Source organism: Osmerus eperlanus, chromosome 15, assembly GCF_963692335.1.
Source record: "Osmerus eperlanus chromosome 15, fOsmEpe2.1, whole genome shotgun sequence".
Lineage (NCBI taxonomy): Eukaryota > Metazoa > Chordata > Actinopteri > Osmeriformes > Osmeridae > Osmerus > Osmerus eperlanus.
In genome coordinates, this window is record NC_085032.1 from 6506174 (window position 1) to 6524722 (window position 18549).

An 18549-nucleotide genomic window follows, 5' to 3' on the forward strand; every position below is an offset into this window, starting at 1 on the left:
ATAATTAATACGCCCTCAATGTCATACCGATTGAAGAAGTACATAAAAAAGCATCACACACGAGAGGCCCATTCTATCGTTTAAACACAGACAAAAACAACCACATTTGTTGCCAGCCTTCTTATCCCAATTCAACTTGAATTTCCAATTTAACCGTGACCGTGCCACAAGACCTTAAATACGTGTTTTTGCAGACACAAAGAGAACAACAGCGTTTAAAAAGAAAAAGAAAAGAGGATAGCTTTTAATGCTGTTGAATGAATAAAATTCAATACGAGGCCTCTCTGTACCATTGCTGAGTCAGATCCCAGATGGGTGATGTCTAATGATACACGCCCCGTTTGAGATGGATTACCACCCAGCGTTTACAAAGACGAAGGCCAGCGTGGCCATAATACAAACACAAGTATGTCCTTGTGCTTTAGTCACAAGGGTTCACCAAGGGAACACTTCCTTCCCTGTCCTGATCACATCCCTTTATCACACGGCCCTGAGAAATCAACAGGCAGGATTTATATATTCGCCTTCGATTGCAGTGTCCACATTTGTACCGCCATAAATACTTTTACAGCCGTGCTAATGTTACAACGGGGAATGAGCAAGGTTGCCACGGATACGAGGGAACGGAGATTTAGTCTACGACCTCAGACAGAGGGGAGAGAGGGACGAGCGGCCAACGCGGACACGGCCCGTGTTGGCCCCCGGTGCGGTCTGGGTAGGAGCGCGTTGGTGATGCAAGGTGCGTTTCAGAGCAAGGCTTGTGAAAACATGACTCAATGTAATGGGCCGCTGTCAAGACCGATCTCTGAACATGTGTAGTGTTCTCATATCACGGCTTGGGTGGCACAGTGTGTACCGATCTAATGACAGGGTGTCTTTGAGGTATGGTGTACTAGATATGCAAACCCATGTTGTATGTGGGAGACCCCTAGAGACCGATGTCTTTAGTTGGCACTGAGTTATAGCATTAGCAGAATGTTCTTTGAGTAACAGCAGTCATCAACTGAACAGATTCTGTCTGGAGTAAAACTGATGAGCGTAGTAGTACAGTAATCCTTTACTGAGACATTAAAAATCAATTATTAAAATGAATGACTTCACATCAGTTTTAATTGCTACTCATTCAGACAACTTCATGAAACTTTCAGGGTTCAAAAAGGTATAACATATGCATTATGCATAGTCAAGCCATCACCGACTCCATTATGAATAAGCACACCGAGGAAATTGACACATTCCCTCTAAAAGGGTGAGTAAGACAGAGTGAGTACATGCGGTGACTGAGCGCTCCTCACACAGGTAGACTGGTAGACTGTCCTGCCTGGTCAGCTGGAAGGTTTGTTGGATTGCTTTCGACGACTTTAACCCTTGTGCTGCCTTCGGGTCACATGACCCAAAGGTTCATATCGAACCACCGTTGTGTTTACCCAATTTTACCCAATACAAAAACAAATACAAATTATTTTCTTTTAACCATTGCAATGTGGGGGGTCTGAGACAGCCCGACAGTTAAAAGAAAATGCTTCACTTTGTTTTTGTAGGAGGTAAATCTGTCGCAATACGACGGTGGGTCACAATGACTGATGGGTCAGAATGACCCGAAGATAACACAAGGGTTAATAGAGATCAAATCTATGAATTTGTATTTTTGTATTCTTTAATTTTTTTTGCATGACAAAATAGTGACAGTCCTTTTCATTACATATGACCACGTCGCAGTAGGTAGAAATAAATCCTAATTAAGGTAAATGCAAAGGTTTTTAAACGTGCCAACATCTGATTCTGAGAAGCTTGAGGCTGGTGGGGATGATAACAGCTGTTCTATATTAACATGCATAATACATCCACTAATGTCGGTGGAAACACTTATTCGAAGAGACTGGTTTATGTTATTCTGAACCCACTGAATATCAATAGAGACATACAGTACAAAACACATTATTATTGTATAACTATAGTGGATAATTAATCTGGAACAGTATGTGCATTGCCCCTACATACTGGGCAACTAAGCCACAGCAATCTAGCAGGGAACATTATGACATATCTGTTGTCGATTTATCTTAATGCTTGTTTCTTGCATCAGGGCATTGCTGCTCATCTCGGAATTATGCAGTCTTGTTATTCCATGGTGGTTGTGAGCTGTCACACTTTACTTTCAAGGAATCCTTCGATAGTCTAAAGACGTTCAAGAGCAATTCACTATAACACAATTATTCGTACTCGGAAAATGTCACTTACATTTAGATTTAGAAATGACAATGTAAAATGTAAGGTTTGGGTTAAGGGATACGGTAGTTAGTTTGATGTTTGCTCATTAGTTATCGGAGCATCTACATAGAGCAAATCTAGAGTGAAAACTAGAGTGAAAACGCCAGTCGTTGTTAGATCATAACCTAGAGCCTGTGTGGATGGCTATGATTGGCTCGCGGTCACGATGACTGATGTTGAAGAGGGCCCTTCCCTCTCCGTCCACTGTCACCTGTCTCCCAGAGCAACGGCACCCATCCTTCTCACCCGAGATGACATCACAGTAGGTTCCTCGCGGAAGGCCGGTGAACAGGATGACATCCAGTGGACTGTAAATGATCGATAGGATTTGGAGGCCTTTAATAAAAATGTCTGAAGAGATTTTCTTTTCCCCCCTTCATGAAAATCAGAGACATATGAACTATTTTGCTCTAAGTTATGCCGCCTTGGTGATTTTGTTGCAGATCTGTATGTGGGTGAGTTCTGGGGCGTTGATGTTCCAAGTGCTCACCAATTATCGTTGTTGATCGCTATGAAGCCGTGGCCTCCTCGTCCAAATGCAATCTGGTTGCTTCCGTTGTCCCACCAGTTACTAAGGGGCTCCCCATCCACAACGTTACGAAACATCACCATGTTTCTGATGTGAGACGTGTGTATCAACAGCCGAATCCGAAAAAAAACGCATTTCAGATTAGGTTGACCTCTGTGTACATCAACGAGGTCAAAATGCTTCACTGTGTGACTTTTCCAGGTATGATCCATCACCTGATTGGTCGCCATCTGTGCTCACACACCCACCCGTCCCCACAGCTGCCGTCGGATTGGATGGGAACCGGTTTGGTGGAACCGTCAGGGAAACTGGGAGGACCCATCCAATCATTCTGGTCCTGACAGGGGCAGATCCGTCATTACAATGTCATTGCAATGTAATGATAAGGTGTTAATCACGTCAAGAGAGGAATGTAATTACACGGGGATGAGGGCAGAGTGGATTGTAATGGCATGTCACACTTTAGGGTGAACTGTTTACATGTGACCAGACCTCCAGTACCTTTCCATCTGCACTGCAGCAGCGATCCCACCTGTAGCTGGACATCACTCTGGCACGTCCGTAGGGATGAGCCAGCATAAACGCGGTGGCCATTTTGTACATTCTGAGGTGAGCAAGCAAGCAAGGAAGGGCCATCCTCTCACAATTCCTCTTATGAAAAGTATTTTAGGATCGATTTCAGCAATAGTACAAAAGCAAATCAGCATCTGAAACAGCCGTACGTGTCCATGGCAAGGTATCAAGTCAGCGAAAACAACTGAGGACGAAGAGAAGGTCCTTTACCTAGCTTCCCGGAAGGTGAGTATGGAGTCGCCCCCAGCGCCGTGCCCTCTCTGGTTGTCATGGTTATCCACAAACACCAGGGCTTCATCCGATGGCATCAGCCCACATCGTTCTCCCCACGCCCTGAGATAACAGAACGGAACATCCTTCTCAACACAATATCATTAGTTTAATATTGAACATTTTGCCACTCTGAAGTAAAAAACAAAACAAAAAAAAGGACAAATAATGACATTAGACCACATGGCAGCCCTTTGTTTTTCCCTTTCATTCCAAAATAAGACTAATCAGAAATGAGCTTGACAACATGTGTCCTTGTGGTGAGATTTACTTGAGGTCACACAGTTTTCCTCCATTCCATTTTCGGATAACGGAGCCGAGCTTGGCACCGTATTTGAACTCCGTAACCAGGCCCAGCCCAGAGTACTGGCTCGCAGTTACCGGCTCTCCGCCCACATCGATCACCTGCAGAGCCCATGCGTGGATGCAGTTACGCCTTCCAGTGGTTTTCCCACAGCATTTGCAAGAAATTCAAATCACAACAAGGAAGGGCCCTCACCTCTTGGTAAATGAGAGGCCGAGAGTCCACAGGGAACCATGTCGTGTTGAGGTTGTGGAGGCGTTCGTATATGGCCTTGAGGTCCTCCGGCCACATATGTTTACAAGCATCCACCCTAAAACCTGCGACCCCCATGTCCACCAGCTTGTTCAGGTAACCTGCTATCCTATCACGGACATGCTCTTTTTCCTGAGCAAGGTCAAGGAGCCCCACCAGACGACAGTTACGCACCTGTTAGGACGTCCGAAAAATACAGCTCATTGTTTAGGGCGGTATCTCTGCCGCTTGTATTTGATGAGAAACTAATTCGTGCAGGGAGAGTGGAGCATGCATCATTCTCCATCTATGTCTAGCAGGTTTTTACAAGAGGTTATCTCTCATCTTTTTCTTCAAATGATACCTGATAAATGTCTTGGTAACTCTCAATATTTCCACTGCGGGTCGTGCATTTGTCATCGTTGAAGTGGGAAAAGGAGTAGGGCACAGATGGGAACTCCCGGGTGCCGGCGTTGAAGTATGAGCCGCAGGTCGAGCGCCCGCCCTCGCCCGCGCCAGACGCACACATGTGATTGATGACTACGTCGGCATAGATCTTCACCTGCAGGAGCGAGTAAGATCACTTCAGCACTCACATGACTACTGTGGTTATAGTAAATTCCCTTTTGATGCCGACCTACAAACAAAATATTTCCCATTTGAAACCGTATTTTCTTTTCGTAACAAACTACACCAAGACACTACACCATTGAGAAAACTCAAACCCAAAACACATTTTGATGCATTACCGTAATTGACCAACTGTGAAGCTAATTTTTCAGTAGCCCTTACATTTAGTAGCACTCCCTGGGTTTAAAGTCAGAGGAGGGGGCCGTTACCCCGACATTGTTGCACCGGCAGACCATATCACGGAGCTCTTGCTCTGTTCCAGAGCGGGAGCACAGGTTGTAGCTGACAGGCTGGTACCTCTCCCACCATGGCCTCCAGGGGTTAGTCACTACCACATTTTCAGTCGGTGGAGAGATCTGGCAGAACACAGGAGAGCTATTTGCAGGCGATATCCGACTCAGATAATGAATACGTCACTGTAATTTGGCCTGACTTTACAGCATGCTTCTTCTGAAGATCTGCATTGCCAAATACTTACTTGCACGCCATCGAATCCATTGGGGGCTAGGAATCGCTCGCATTCCTCAGCAATGTCATTCCAGCGCCACTCAAATAAATGAACTATAGTGGAGCTGCCCGATTTAGTGTGGAAGTGATAATGGGGCAGGCTCAAGCCAAGACCGAGAGCAAGAAGGCACAACTTAGTTTTTACCTGGTGGCATTAAAAACACAATTGTTCAGAATGATCTGTCACTGCATAAATAGTTAACGCTAAACATCGAAAAACATAGCCCATGGCCCATGGATAGGCCGATAGGGTTCATGTTAGGTTTTTAAACTGTTTTCTTCCTCCTGACACGCAGACTCGAACATATCTGTCAACTAACGTTAAATAAAAAGTGTTCGGTGTGACTCACCTTCATGTTCGGCAAACTTTCAAATCCATGTAAATCCAGTGAAAAACGCACTTCGTTGACGGATAGCCCGTCTTATTAAATCAATTTCCCCATAAAAGGCCAACGGCAAAGAGCCTCCCACCCTTCTCAAACAGAGTCCCGAAAACCTCCCTTCGGAGGTCAGTATGTGAGTCTGGGATATATTCATCAGCATGATGCTAATGCAAACATTAGCACAGCCAAAAACTAACCTTTGCCCTTGTACAACTAGCATTATGGGAAATGTGGTATAGGCTAACACTCTTAATAGAAACATTTAGGGTATATCAAAAAACGTTTTGTATACCTCTCAAAACTCACAAGTATCAGTACACAAAATAAATTGTCACATTGTAAGTAAATGTATTTAATTGCAGCAGTGGAATGGTAAAAAAAAGAATCTGCTTTAGCTCCAATAACCATACAACAAACAGTTAGTCCTGAGTCTAGACATGTAGGGTACAGCTAAGCCATTTCAGTCTGGTATTTCCCACAGACAGCCGTTTGTTTGAGCGTTTGTTTGCTCCAAGTTCTCAGGACTTTCACTGTGTTAACACCACCATCTGATACAGGGCTGTGGAAAGCCAGTAGCCTTCAACTCAGACTGCACTCTTGTTCTGCATATTTATTTTCCTCTCTTCCCTTATTAAAGTTTAGAGTTTTTGCACGCTCACATCTTACTTCTTAGGGTTACCTTCACTTCAAGGTGTTTTTAATTAAGTGTACGCAAAATTAAGGCTGCTTAGTGAATACACTGTGAGACATTCTTTAATTGAACCAAATATTTATTTTAAAAAAAAGAAAGAAAAAAACACTCCATACAGTCTTCAGTTTAGTGTCAGCGATCGTCACCTGCGGTTACGAATCAGATGAGAAGATCATGTAGAGCTGTTCGCTTCACAGATATTTCACTAAAATACCCTTCTTTCACAGCAACACTTAGATGTCAGGGGAGCAGGATATTAAAGAAAGACATAAAACCTGCATCCTGTGTAATATATGCAAGACTGAGCACATTTACTAAACGGTGTGAGATCCCGTATGTGACAGAGCTCAGAACTGTTGAGACCGATATGCAATCTGCTAACTGGCATTCTAACTCAAATGAGATGTTAAATGTTTTCAGTGTGAGGCTGGGTTCATGGAAATCACAGTTCTTTTAAAAGGATATTTCGCAATAAGGATACAAACGGTTCTGCTGGGCCACAATATCAGGGCGCAACTTGACATCAATATCTTAAACAAACGATAATACGTTTTACATTAGTTTGACATCAGACCGTCCATTTTACCAATGCTAAACGTCAATGGAATCTTTCTCTGCGTTTCCTCACCTGTTCAGCGTCGCTTCGGTCCCTTCTTGGGGTCGGGGGCGTCTGGTTTGGGTCTGGCAGACCTGGCAAACTGCTGTGGGTGCCGGTCAAGGTCTGGTACGACTCATTCATAAACACAGTGACAGTTCCACTCGCACAGATCAGGCCTTGCGCCCGTGTCAAAAGTGGTAGGGTCACGATGGTTTCGTAGCAGTTTTAGACTTCAGGCTACGAATCCCTTTCTGCATAGTATTACCATAATGTTGCGCTCCACTACAAGGACTCAAACCATAGAGTACAGCAGCCACCTTCCAAGTGCCTGTAAAGCGAGTGTGTTCTCATTTGAGGTCTTCTCTCTGTCCCCGTGTGCATTTGTAGGTTGAAAGGATACCACGACGAGGGGCTTGTCGTACAGGACGTACCCGTTGGTGTCCCTCAGGGCTCTCTCGGCGCTCCGCTCGCTGGGGAGCCCCACGAAGGCTTGCCCTTTCATGCGGCCCTCCTTCATCAACACAATGTCAAACCTGGGGACGGAGAGCAGAGCGGGGGAGGCGTCAGTATCCCGGCTGACCCCCCCATGTACAGGGTGACGAGCTGCTGCACCCGTGTCAGGCCGTGGCTGTCTCTCCACAGAGGAGAAGGGATAGAGGCTACGTACATGTTTCTCTCTGCTTCCGAGGAGAGGTCAATGTATCTTCCATAGATGTACTTCAGGTCCTAGGAAATAATATCAAAGAGAATGAAAACTGAAATGTTTTTATTAAAAAATATATTATTTTAGAGTGTGGGTTACAATAACATGAGCAAATGAGATTAAATAAAACTGGAGGGATAAAATGGTTATTAAGAATTTGGTGTAAAATTGAACCCTAACCCCTAAAATAAAAGGTTTGTATCGTAAATTAAATTAAACGAACTGGAAACCAAATACAGTCGTATCAAAGACTTACTTTCTCCTCAACTTGCTTTCCTATGTTCTTCACGTATAGTCTGCAGGTCGGCTCTCCCGGTTCATAATTTTTAAACACAGACATCCTTTTTATCTCTGAAAGAAAAAAGAAAAAAAAGTATAAGAAAAAAAAAACATCACACACTCCTAGTTTCACTTCAAAAACCGTCTACAAAAGGGATCACAGAGGTGCGTCTACCAAAATGATGGCAATTCAAACTTTATTTCAACCTGGTGGTAACAACTGAGTCACTTTCAAACACGTCTGATGATTTAACAGTAGGGAAGCACCGGTACAAAAATCACTGGACGATCCCGATAGATATAACATAATTGGCAAATATCGATGTTTGACATTTCTGTAACTTTCTTCCCTGTCATAAATTCAATAAAGCTGTTGCTTCTGATTAATTAAAATGTATTTATTGTATTTCTTCATATATATTTGAATAAGCGAAGACTTATACCCCTGCAGGCCAATTAATTGTGTGCATCTCTAACTGCTGATTAAGATTTAATAATTTATCTCAAAGTTGAATGATCTTCTCTTTGATCCCTACCTTTAACAAGTACACTGAACCCATTTACCTTTGGAAAGAACCAATTGAATCATAAATTCATGCGTTTAAAAAAAGGTATGAACACAAAACTAACTCAACAAAAGATAAAAGATAGATGATCGGTTGGCCCTCACAGAAGGTAACACGCGCGTGTTTGTTTGACTGTGCGTTCTGTGTGTGAACCCCAGGAAGAAGATCAACAAATAAAAAGCCATCTCCATGTGTTGCCTTACCGTCTCTCGACAGACGTCCCCTCTCCAGATCCTTCCTGGAGATGACGTCAGAGGGCAGGTCCTCGTCTTCCTCGCTGTCCTCCTGCCCCCGGGGAGAGGCCTGGGTGGTGGGGTAGATCTTCCCGAAGCCCTCCCCCGGGTCCTCCTGCCCTGCTCCTGGGGCCTCCCTCTCCCTAGGCTCTGCTGGGACACACACCACATCAGAATAATGGAGGTTGGGGAGAGGAAAGCAAATATCCACAGAGGCAGAGAGAGGGAGAGAGAGAGATGTAGGTGACCCATGCAAGTTCCAGAGAACTAACAATGACTGGTTCTTCACCTGGACGCACGCCCATTTTCCTGTCCCACACTGAATAATCGTATCTTATACAGGGTACACAGACGTGAGGCAACTAAGACTTGTACTATAGAAGTTATTAACTGGAGCAGAATTCTGAATTTTCACCGGCAGGTAAAATGCAGTTGGAATTGAAATCGTAGATTTCTCTCTCGAATACACACAGGGCCCAGTAGATTACCAGGCGCAGCCAGCCTATACAAATCCTGTGGAAAACTTGTCACACACAGATATAGCGTCTGGTGCGGTGTGTGTGTGTGTGTGTGTACACGTGTACTGAAGCAGAAAGCCAGTGCTGGTTCTGATAAAGTGTCGGCATAGACCCGAGATCCCTCGTATCCTGCCCCTTATCGCCCCCATGCCTCCCCAGTTCATTTAAATGGTTTGTTTATCAGTTCCTCCAAAAACTAATCCACAACTCCCTCCCTGGCCCAGTTTGTCTCGATGTGCTTTAGGAAATCTGCCGCGTTTCACTTTGAGATCTGTTTTACTTCCCTGGGTGTTATACGGGACAGAATTCCTGGAAAGAGAAGAGTGCAGAGGAGGGAGATAAGGACAGCGGGGATGGAGAGGAGGACAGGAGTCCCAGATGGCATTTCCCCCCCACAGATAATAGCAAGGCACCTTCATGCTTCTATAATGTGCGCTTCGGATGGAAACACGTTCCGTCTCGGACACGGCAGCGCTCGGACGACGGAGATGTAAAAAAATGGGTCCCATTTGTGATCCCGTTCAAATGGTTGATTGTATCCAGGAGCTAATGACACCCCCTTACCCCCCTCCTCCCAGTACATTTTGCTGCGAAGGGCCATTTCAACTGGAACACTGCAAACATTCAACATCTAACTGAGGCAGATCATTTTGTTTTACCTTTTAAATGTAGTTGGACTCGTTTCTAGTATAAATTGAGTCTAGTGACTCAATTGAAGTGAACAACATTTTTAAGAATTCTTTTTTTAGAGAAATGTCTTACTGTACTTGCAGCCCACGGTACTTGTTTAAAGAGTAAGCAAGCTCATAACTAGAATTTTTGCACTTAAATCTGACAGGGTGTTTTTGCAGTGTGGTGGTGACCAGGATTGTGGTACCGAGTGCTGGGAACCAAGGATGACTACTAGTGAAGAGGGACCACTGGACTCTACCTTCGTTCTCATCTTCAGACTCCGCCTCTTGGGTATGGGCTCCGCCTTCCAACATGGCGGCCGTGTCTGTGGCGATGTGGAACTCGATCTTCTTGGGGCCGCATGGCAGCGGCTGCTCAAACACGTCGGAGGGCTGCAGGGCCGGGCCAGAGGAGCTGGAGGAACACGCAACAACGCCGTTACTCTGGGACCAGCACAGGGGTGTCATCAACAGGGGTTCTGAGGGAGCTGGGAGATTTCCCAGAGCGCTAGGTAACAGAGTCACAAAGCACTGGGGGGGTCTGGGGTATTTATAGTTCCCACACTCCTGTTTGGGGCCTGATCTGTTTCAGTGTATCTAGGGTAAAGCGTCTGCAATCTCAACGATGCATTGATTTCATTTGTATTTTTGTTACCGTCTTGAGCCTTCCTTTGTTTATTTTTATTTTCCCCCCCCCAAACTTATCCTTGGCCTATAAACATACTTATTTTCAGAAAATCACTTTTCTTTGGAGAGCCGACGTGCATGAACAACTAGGTACCTCTGAGAGTCTGGCTTTGGTACGAAGAGAAGGTCCTTCAGTTTGGGTTTCTTTCTCTTGGAAGACACTTTGGCTCTCAGGGGCCTCTTGCATGCCTGGTTAACCAGCCCCATCAGACGGATAATTCTGGAAATAGCACAATAGCAGTATGAACTGTTTAATCAGCCCAGCGATTCACACACAGAAAAGACAAAAACAACTGTTGATACACTGAATACCACATCGCGGTAAACCCTTAAATCAAAATAAGATGACTGATGTATAATAAAACAATCTTCTACACAGATCTGTGAACCTAAGACAATACTCGGAATGTACATAAGCAATTAATTGCTTGTTAGAAAAGCGCCATACAGATAAAAAGTTTGATTTGATACAAGCTTGGATTTGATGGGTTCATTGCCGTGGTGGTGAACGCTCACCTCTCCTTATCCTCATCGTCGCTCTCGTACTCCGAGCCCTCCCCACTGGACTGGTCCACGTCGCCCTCCGGTAAGGGGGGGTAGAGGGGGGGGAAAGGGGGAGGCATGGGGATGGAGGGAGCGACAGGAAACTCGACCTGGGAGAAGAGGGAGGAGTTAGACTCACAGGGAGGAGTTACACTCTCACAGGGAGGAGTTACACTCTCACAGGCATGCTACTGTGCTGGGTAGGAATCTGGGTCAGAACCGCATGAGCAGAGAAACGCTTGCTCAGCGCAGAGGACGATGTCCGTGTCGGGGAATACGATCCCGTGTACTTACCACGGGGGGTCTGGGTGTGACCGGGCCAAAGGGACATGGCAGGTTCATCTTGTTCATTAGATGAAGAACCTGCGAAAGAGGTCAAATCAAAACCAACACACATCTGTTTTGCAACGGTGACTTATTCAGTGGACTGGTTCAAAACAATGCTACTGAGTTAAGCCCTGGTGGCAGGGGTGGGGTGAATCTCTTCTTAGGTTGGGGACAGGAGTCAAATAAGCTAAGGGAGAAAAGGGAGTTTCAAGTATGGCAGTCACAGTTTCTTCTGAAGCGCACTAGCGCCCCCAACAGTCCATTGGTGGAAGCAGCATGGATACACTGTCGGCCTCCCACCAGGGGAATGTTAAATCCATAACTCATACCGCCCACTTACCGTTTATTATTAATACTTGTTCTCCCAAATTGAAATTTACTGTGCATATATGTCTGCCGTTTGATCTTGGAGGACTTGGATGCGATTCAAAAAACAGATCCTTTTTGTCAGATTTAGCCTGCTAGCCTTGCAGGCTAAATCTGAGACTACATTTCACTCCAATCTGAGCATATCTGTTTACAGGACAATTGATCTGCTCAGGCTGATACATAAATATGTATCAAATCAAGAACAACCTTCCAGAAATAAATAATGTTGTATGAGCTTAAACCCCCGACATGAACAAATAAATAAAACAACATAAGAAGATGATGTAGCAGTTATCTCTTTGCAGAATGTACTCACCTGAAAGTAAAACTTCGGCACACTCAGAAGAGCATGTGTTATGTTTGCCAAAGTTCCATTTGATGGCGGAGGATATAAATATTTGAGACTGGGATTTGCTTGAAATTTCAACCTGGGAGGGAGGGGAGGGGACGCAGGTGAAAAGGGGAGTATTAGGTACACGAGAAAAGTGTTGGGCGCCTACAAACATTCAACAACACAAATAAATACTGATAAACAGAAAATGTCAAAAATAATGAGGACACATACATATGTATGTGGGCTACTGCGATTTTGAGAGTTCCCCCTTGAAAAAAAACATAAATAAAATAAACACCAGTTTGCCTGCCAGATACATACTTGATACTGAGGACAGATACTCAATATCACACACTACCTAGTCAGGGTCACTGAGAGAGGGAAGGTGGCGAAGTTTGTATTTTCAAGTGATTTCTGTCTGCCCAGGCCTGCTAGGACCAGGCTGGTCCAGATCCAGATCAGGCACTGTAGGGACGCATAACTAGCACTTGTGTTGGATCCTTATGTGTTACTGTAGTGTGTACTAGTGTTTTTAAATGTCGTTGCTGTATAGTCTGTCATTTGTTCCTGTATAGTATTCCTGTATAGCATTGTTATTTGTGTTACTGTCTAGTGTGTCACTGAGTTCAATTGTTTTGTTTTGGTATGTACAAGCCTGTGTTTGTATTGGTAATTTTATCTGGACTGCAATGACACACAATTTCCCCTTGGGATGAATGAAGTACCAGCCTCCCACATACACAGAGCAAGGCCAAGCACTCTGCCTCGGTGAGCAAGTGCTGCATGACAGCAGTGTTGTGGTTTGTTTGGAAGTGGAGGGAACACAGCCGAGCATTGTCGACCTGCTCTTCCATTCAACTGCAACCTTGCACACTATGTCTATTCAGAAATAGATAGAATAACAAACACTCGCTTTTCTGTAAAGAACCCGGTACATCCTGTTTCTTCATCCTTCCATAAAGCAACTCCATAGACACGACTCCAACCAATCAGCCAGCCAGCGATGAGGAGAGTCTCCATCACAGCCCACCTGGAGCCAGCGACGGGCGGGGGCCGGCAACCTGTCAGGTCTGGGCCAGGGCCCCGGCCCTGGCCTTCTAATTGGACTGGAGCCTGGTGACAGCTCAGTCCTCAGGCAGGGCCTCGTCACCCTCCAGGCTACACACACACACACACGCACACACACACACACACACACACGGGAGGCCACCACCCTTTCGGGATAATGGGGGTGTGTGTGTATGTGTGTGTTGGTGAGTGACTCAGTGACACACAGATAGAGAGAACACAGCGCTTACCCAAGGCTGGGCGAGATGCCTGTCTCTATTACTGGGATACTTGGCTTTTTCTCTTGTTTCTTCTTGTCATCTTTGCCTTCTTTGACACTGAAGGAACAGGAAGCACGCTTGCTGCATTATTCATGAACGCATACACATACCGTGTACTGTATATACGTGTGTGGGTGCGAGTGTGTACACAAATACGTCATTTCATGTTAAATTAAGACCACTAAATGTTGATGGTTAATGTCGACAGGTTCTCACCTGTTAGAGACTGGTGGGTCTTTCAGCACCGTCACGTGCTGGTGGTCTTCAGCGAACTCTGCTACCAGAGTGTGGTTGAGCACCTGCAACTGGTGAAGCCTTCTAAGAGCCTGAAAGACATACACGTACTTGAGTATGGTCTCTATGAGCGAAAACTACAAACACAAAAAAAACTACAGTCAAGTGACCTTAACAGTTTTGACGTAATGCGACGTGTTACCTTGGCTGCTGACCGCTCACTTCCGAAGGTTGCAAAAGCTGTGTGTTTCTGAAGGGAAACAATTTAGGCTTGTTACATGGGCTAGTGATGTATTGTTGCTGATAGCCTTTATAAAAATAGGCCGTCTGCACCAAACATCCGGGTTGGACCTACCAGTAGTCCTTTATCTGATAAGACTCTGACGGACACAGCTCCAAAGTATTTCAGGATATCCACCTTCTCTTCTCGAGTCAGGTCATCGGGTAAGTGACGAATTATAAGGGTTTTACTCTTCTTTATATTAACAGACTCATCGTCATCCTTGTCTGCCATCATGCTTTGGGGAAATGCAATGTATAGCAGACCTTTAGACAGGGAGAGTAAGACAGGGGAAGAAAATACTAGAAAGACTGCTTAATGATCTATGGAGGTACGATTAAGCTGGACCAGTTGTGTCTGTTCAAGTCACTATTTTACATTAACATAATATTAAACGTTAGTCAAACAAGCGCAAGCATCATATCAAAATGAGCTAGCTAGCATAATAAACCAGCGGGCTAACGTTTGATTAGCACCCTAGTTAGATGGCTACACATAGCTAGTGCTAGTTTTGTGCTAGCAAAAGCGCTTCCGAGCTAACAATGCTAGCTACCCTTTAATAGTACCTTAGCAAAGTTGCTAGATACTTAATGATATACCCGTTATAAATAAAATACCCTTTAGAGATTTTTGCATACCTGATTGCTGGTTCCGTCTTGTTTGAAATAAGCATGGCGATGGCTTCCGTTCAAAACAATTGATAATTGGATCCTCATAAATTTGACCGCCTACAAAGTACCCAGTCATTGGGTCAAAATACTGTCTATCAGGAAATCTTTCACGTTGTACCACTGTAATTCTACCAATAGAGGTCACCATATTCGAAAAAATAACGCTACCGTCTCAAGAAAGATTAATGACATAATAGAAAAGTAATGTATAGCCTTGGCTATGTGTATGCTTTTATGACATTTTAATCTAAAATGAGCTATGCTCAGATTTATTACTGTACACCCCCACCACACGCACAGACTCCGTTAGTCAAGCCTTTTAGCACATGTTCATTTTCCTCATTCTTTTGGGCCTAACCAGGCAACTGACTCTTGAGTAACACTTGCTAATTCAGAATTATTAGTTTAATTATTTTTCCAAACTGGAATTCGCGTTAAACAAAATAGCTGTTTGAAAATATATGTATATATTTTTATATCACATGTATTTTATAAATACAACATACAACAATTGCACAGAGTAATACACAGAAATCGTATATATGCGTATAAAGAGAACATTCAATTGATTATGTACAGAGAACTGTGCCCCAAAATCTCCACTGGGTTCTCAAGGAGCCTCCAAATTCCTGCTCAAATTAAGTCTTTTCTTTGAGGACAACGCAAGGCATTCCTCTCAGGGGACACAATGCCCCCATTCAGCCTGGCTGGCTCTGAAATTTCACAGGTGAGGGGAGGAACGATAGTCATTTGATCCCATCCTACCAGGCTCTGAGCCCAGGCAGGGAGAGTTGACGTAGAGTGAGGAGGTTGGGGTGGGGTGAGAGAAAGGGGGGTGGGGGTGAGGATGAAGGGAGGACAGAGACAGAGGGGAGAGGGGAGAGGAAGAGCAAGAAAGAGAAAGAGGAAGCAATAAAATATAGGAAGAAATGTATAAAACATCTAGAGGTCTAGTGGGTAGGAGAAAAACATATCTGTGGGAGAGAAAGAGAGGTAACGTGTGGAGGGGAAAAGAAAGCGACAAAAAGAAAATCATGAAAAAGGAAACGATAGAGTGAATGTGAGGGATGAAGAGAGAGGAAGGGACAGGGCCCCGGGCCTTCTAGAAAAAAACCTGAGAGCTGTATCTCAGTCCGATGGGTTTCCATTCGGCACACAATTGAACCACATGGATGTACATTTGAAAAGCAGAAAATGCTTTCATTTTCCATTGTGTGTCGTCCTCTTGGGTCTTGGGGATAGCACGGACAGTGACCCGGCCTCAGGAAGACTTGGCACTTCTCAGGAAGACTCTTCATCCTGGCCCAAGATGGAGATGTTTGCTAGTAACAAACATCCATTTGAGAGTGCAAGGACAGGGAATCCCACTAATAGCCCTGGCTGCAGTAAAAGTGTGTGGCTGGATCAACAACTCGAGCAGGGCTCCACATTCCACTTGCAGTAATTTATAGGACAGCTCTAGAACCAGACTCCTGTCCCTGCTTGAAGCAAGACCACATATCTTAAACATTCACTGTCCGACACGTCTGGTCCATCCTAAATCCAGCACAACTGTTTCTGGATCTTTCTCCTGATATGAGCTGATGTTATACAGTATACTATACAGTATATGTATATTTGTGTGTAAATGGCACTAAACAAGAACTTGCCCTTGATAACTTTACATTACAACAACAGTACGATTACCGTGGCGATCTATAATAGGGTGTGGAAAATGTTTACGTATGCTTCACATCACAACACTTCATTCGATTATTCCCAAGACAGAGAGCCATACACTTGGAAGATGATACTTGTACAATGAGCTGTCTATAGTTTCTCCCCTGAGATAGAGTTCTTGTGGAAATCCTCGAAGAGGTCACCATACCATGTACATGGGCTTCTGTCCTGGCTACCTCCTCTCTCACGCCCTCACTGGCCCTGGAGGGAACACCAGGACCAGCCAGACAGTAAACCCAGGTAACCTTCATCCTTTCTGGCTTTAAATGGTCTCTTTCATGCAGGGGCTCTGAATAGGCCACCGTGGCCTCAGAGGTAGGGGCCAGTGTGTTTAGAACGGCCTTTATGGAAACCACAGTCCCAGTCCAGAATGCATTGTCCTTTCATTAGCCAAGGAAGTGTTGAGAGTGTGGGTTTCCATGGAGATTCAGCTGATTCACAGACAGTCAGGGATTGTTGGATTGTTGTTTTAACACGATGAGGTCTTTCTTTTTTTTTTTTTTTGCAGGATTTTGAATGATTCCCTTTTCAGTCGCGACCGTAAACGTATCCCTCTTTCTTTTTCACTTCCGCTCGCACTCTGTGTGTGTGTGTGTGTGTGTGTGCGCTTGATTGAGTGTGTTTGTGAGTGAGCGTGTGTCTGTGTGTCTTTGTATGTCGGGTCTGTGTGTGTGTGTGTTTGATATAGAACTTCTCTCAGATTGGTGTGGAATGCTGGTGCGTTGTGAGCTAAACTCGCATACCCTGACTCCGCTCTCTGCTATCAGAAGACCTGGCTTTTCAAAACAGTTCTGGAAACGGTTAGAGAAACACTGAATGCTTATTTACAGATGACAGCGTGTCAACACACTGACAGACATGGCTTTCAATAGCATTTATGGCCTTGGGTAGTGGCTCACCTTACCTCTTTAAACAGACAACCTGGTGTGGACCATTTTAGCATTTCCTCACAGAGCAGAAGGACGCTTAAAGTGGGAGAATGAGGACAAGTTTGTGTTGCAAATCAGTCTCCGCTGACGGTCTAAACATCTGGTCCTCCTGTATGTGGACTGGTCACTCAAGTAACAACAAATATCAACAGGATTGCCTTTCTTCCTGAGAGAAGACAGATTTCACTGTCTGTTTAGCATGAACGTAAACTAAGCACAACAGACTGACCCATACTGCCATGCAGTTATACTTAGGTTGAAGTTTGTTACCATTTGTAACAAGTACCGGCACATTTGGTATCTAAACTTCAAAAAATGTGTCTAAACCTTCACTAGTAATGTCCAACCTACATACCATACTATAGGTACTATACTTATTGAATAAATTAATACATATTGGTGCTGTTTCTGCGATCACACCCAAGATGTAATTGCATGTTATTATACAGGAAATGACAGTTTAATTAATCCTGGAGCGGATCAGAAACATGTCCAGATCAGGCTGCTTCAGCTCGACTGGGGTTCAGCTGCATGTGCAATGCAGATGTGGTCTGGTCTGTGACTGACACAATGCCAACCTCCAGTGTCTTTTCGATTGTTTCGTTGTTGTCCACACATTTGCTCTTTGTCCCTATTGCTGAGAGGAAAGGGGGCATGGACATGTGATTTGAATCGTTCAATTCTCCACCCCTCTACCCAATGTCTGGGCTAATGTATTCAGCGCCAAGCAGAATTTGGGGAATTCTGCCTGGAGACCTGGACACAAGTCTGGGCCCTGCAGGGAAATTGAGTCCATCCTAAGGATACACAAAATATCACTCACTGTCAACGTTGTTTAAATTAGGAAAGGACGAAAGGACTCAAAAAAGGACTGAAACACAACTCAAGTACTGTACACACCCAGTGACCATCGCGTTGGGAAGGAGTCTCCATGGGGTCCTAAATGGCTAAATGACTCTTTGAGGAGATGCACTGCAAGGCGCACAGCTGGTGGGTCGTACTCAGAGGCAAATGCATGTTCTACACCCGATAGGGTGGTCAGTGTCTGAAAGCAGAAGAGACCCAGACTTGTTCAAGGGATCCAGCTGTTTCTGAGTTTTAGGAGGAGGATGTGAGATTAACAAAACCTTTTTTTCCAGCTGAATATATGCTTGGCAATGCTTAGGATCTC

The 18549-nt window shown here is 44.6% G+C and overlaps 2 protein-coding genes across 5 annotated transcripts; both read right to left on the bottom strand.

Moving 5' to 3' along the window:
- Positions 1 to 1656: 1656 nt before the first annotated feature.
- On the bottom strand, positions 1657 to 5884 carry LOC134035113 (pancreatic alpha-amylase-like). The gene is made up of 11 exons (XM_062479966.1): positions 5666 to 5884; positions 5287 to 5460; positions 5018 to 5164; positions 4543 to 4740; positions 4143 to 4373; positions 3915 to 4048; positions 3584 to 3706; positions 3302 to 3404; positions 3016 to 3137; positions 2762 to 2887; positions 1657 to 2579 (listed from the first exon to the last, which is right to left on the bottom strand). Exons 1-11 carry the CDS (start codon positions 5669 to 5671, stop codon positions 2390 to 2392), a joined length of 1554 nt encoding a protein of 517 aa, XP_062335950.1. The 5' UTR covers positions 5672 to 5884; the 3' UTR covers positions 1657 to 2389.
- Positions 5885 to 6450: 566 nt separating this feature from the next.
- Positions 6451 to 14756, bottom strand: rnpc3 (RNA-binding region (RNP1, RRM) containing 3). 4 transcript variants are annotated; one of them, XM_062480093.1, is made up of 16 exons: positions 14698 to 14733; positions 14135 to 14297; positions 13982 to 14029; positions 13762 to 13871; positions 13516 to 13602; positions 12200 to 12311; positions 11482 to 11550; positions 11161 to 11297; positions 10739 to 10864; positions 10218 to 10372; positions 8739 to 8921; positions 7947 to 8041; positions 7655 to 7713; positions 7388 to 7520; positions 7018 to 7090; positions 6451 to 6535 (listed from the first exon to the last, which is right to left on the bottom strand). In XM_062480093.1, the coding sequence occupies exons 1-15, from the start codon at positions 14730 to 14732 to the stop codon at positions 7022 to 7024; spliced, it is 1581 nt and encodes a 526-aa protein (XP_062336077.1). In that variant the 5' UTR covers position 14733; the 3' UTR covers positions 6451 to 6535; positions 7018 to 7021. The 4 variants fall into 4 exon arrangements, with proteins under 4 accessions (XP_062336077.1, XP_062336078.1, XP_062336080.1 ...); XM_062480094.1 differs by having other exon boundaries at positions 6457 to 6919; XM_062480096.1 differs by having other exon boundaries at positions 6471 to 6919; positions 14135 to 14325; positions 14698 to 14756.
- Positions 14757 to 18549: the final 3793 nt, after the last annotated feature.

Coding starts and splice junctions, on each gene's coding strand:
- LOC134035113 (XM_062479966.1), bottom strand. Junction 4,374..4,542: donor GTTACCAAGACATTTATCAG/GTATCATTTGAA, acceptor ACGTCCTAACAG/GTGCGTAACTGTCGTCTGGT. Junction 2,580..2,761: donor GCGATCAACAACGATAATTG/GTGAGCACTTGG, acceptor GATCATTTACAG/TCCACTGGATGTCATCCTGT.
- rnpc3 (XM_062480093.1), bottom strand. CDS start 14,732: ATGCTTATTTCAAACAAGACGGAACCAGCAATCAG. Junction 11,551..12,199: donor TGCCGAAGTTTTACTTTCAG/GTGAGTACATTC, acceptor CCTCTTTCGCAG/GTTCTTCATCTAATGAACAA. Junction 11,298..11,481: donor TCACACCCAGACCCCCCGTG/GTAAGTACACGG, acceptor CTCTTCTCCCAG/GTCGAGTTTCCTGTCGCTCC.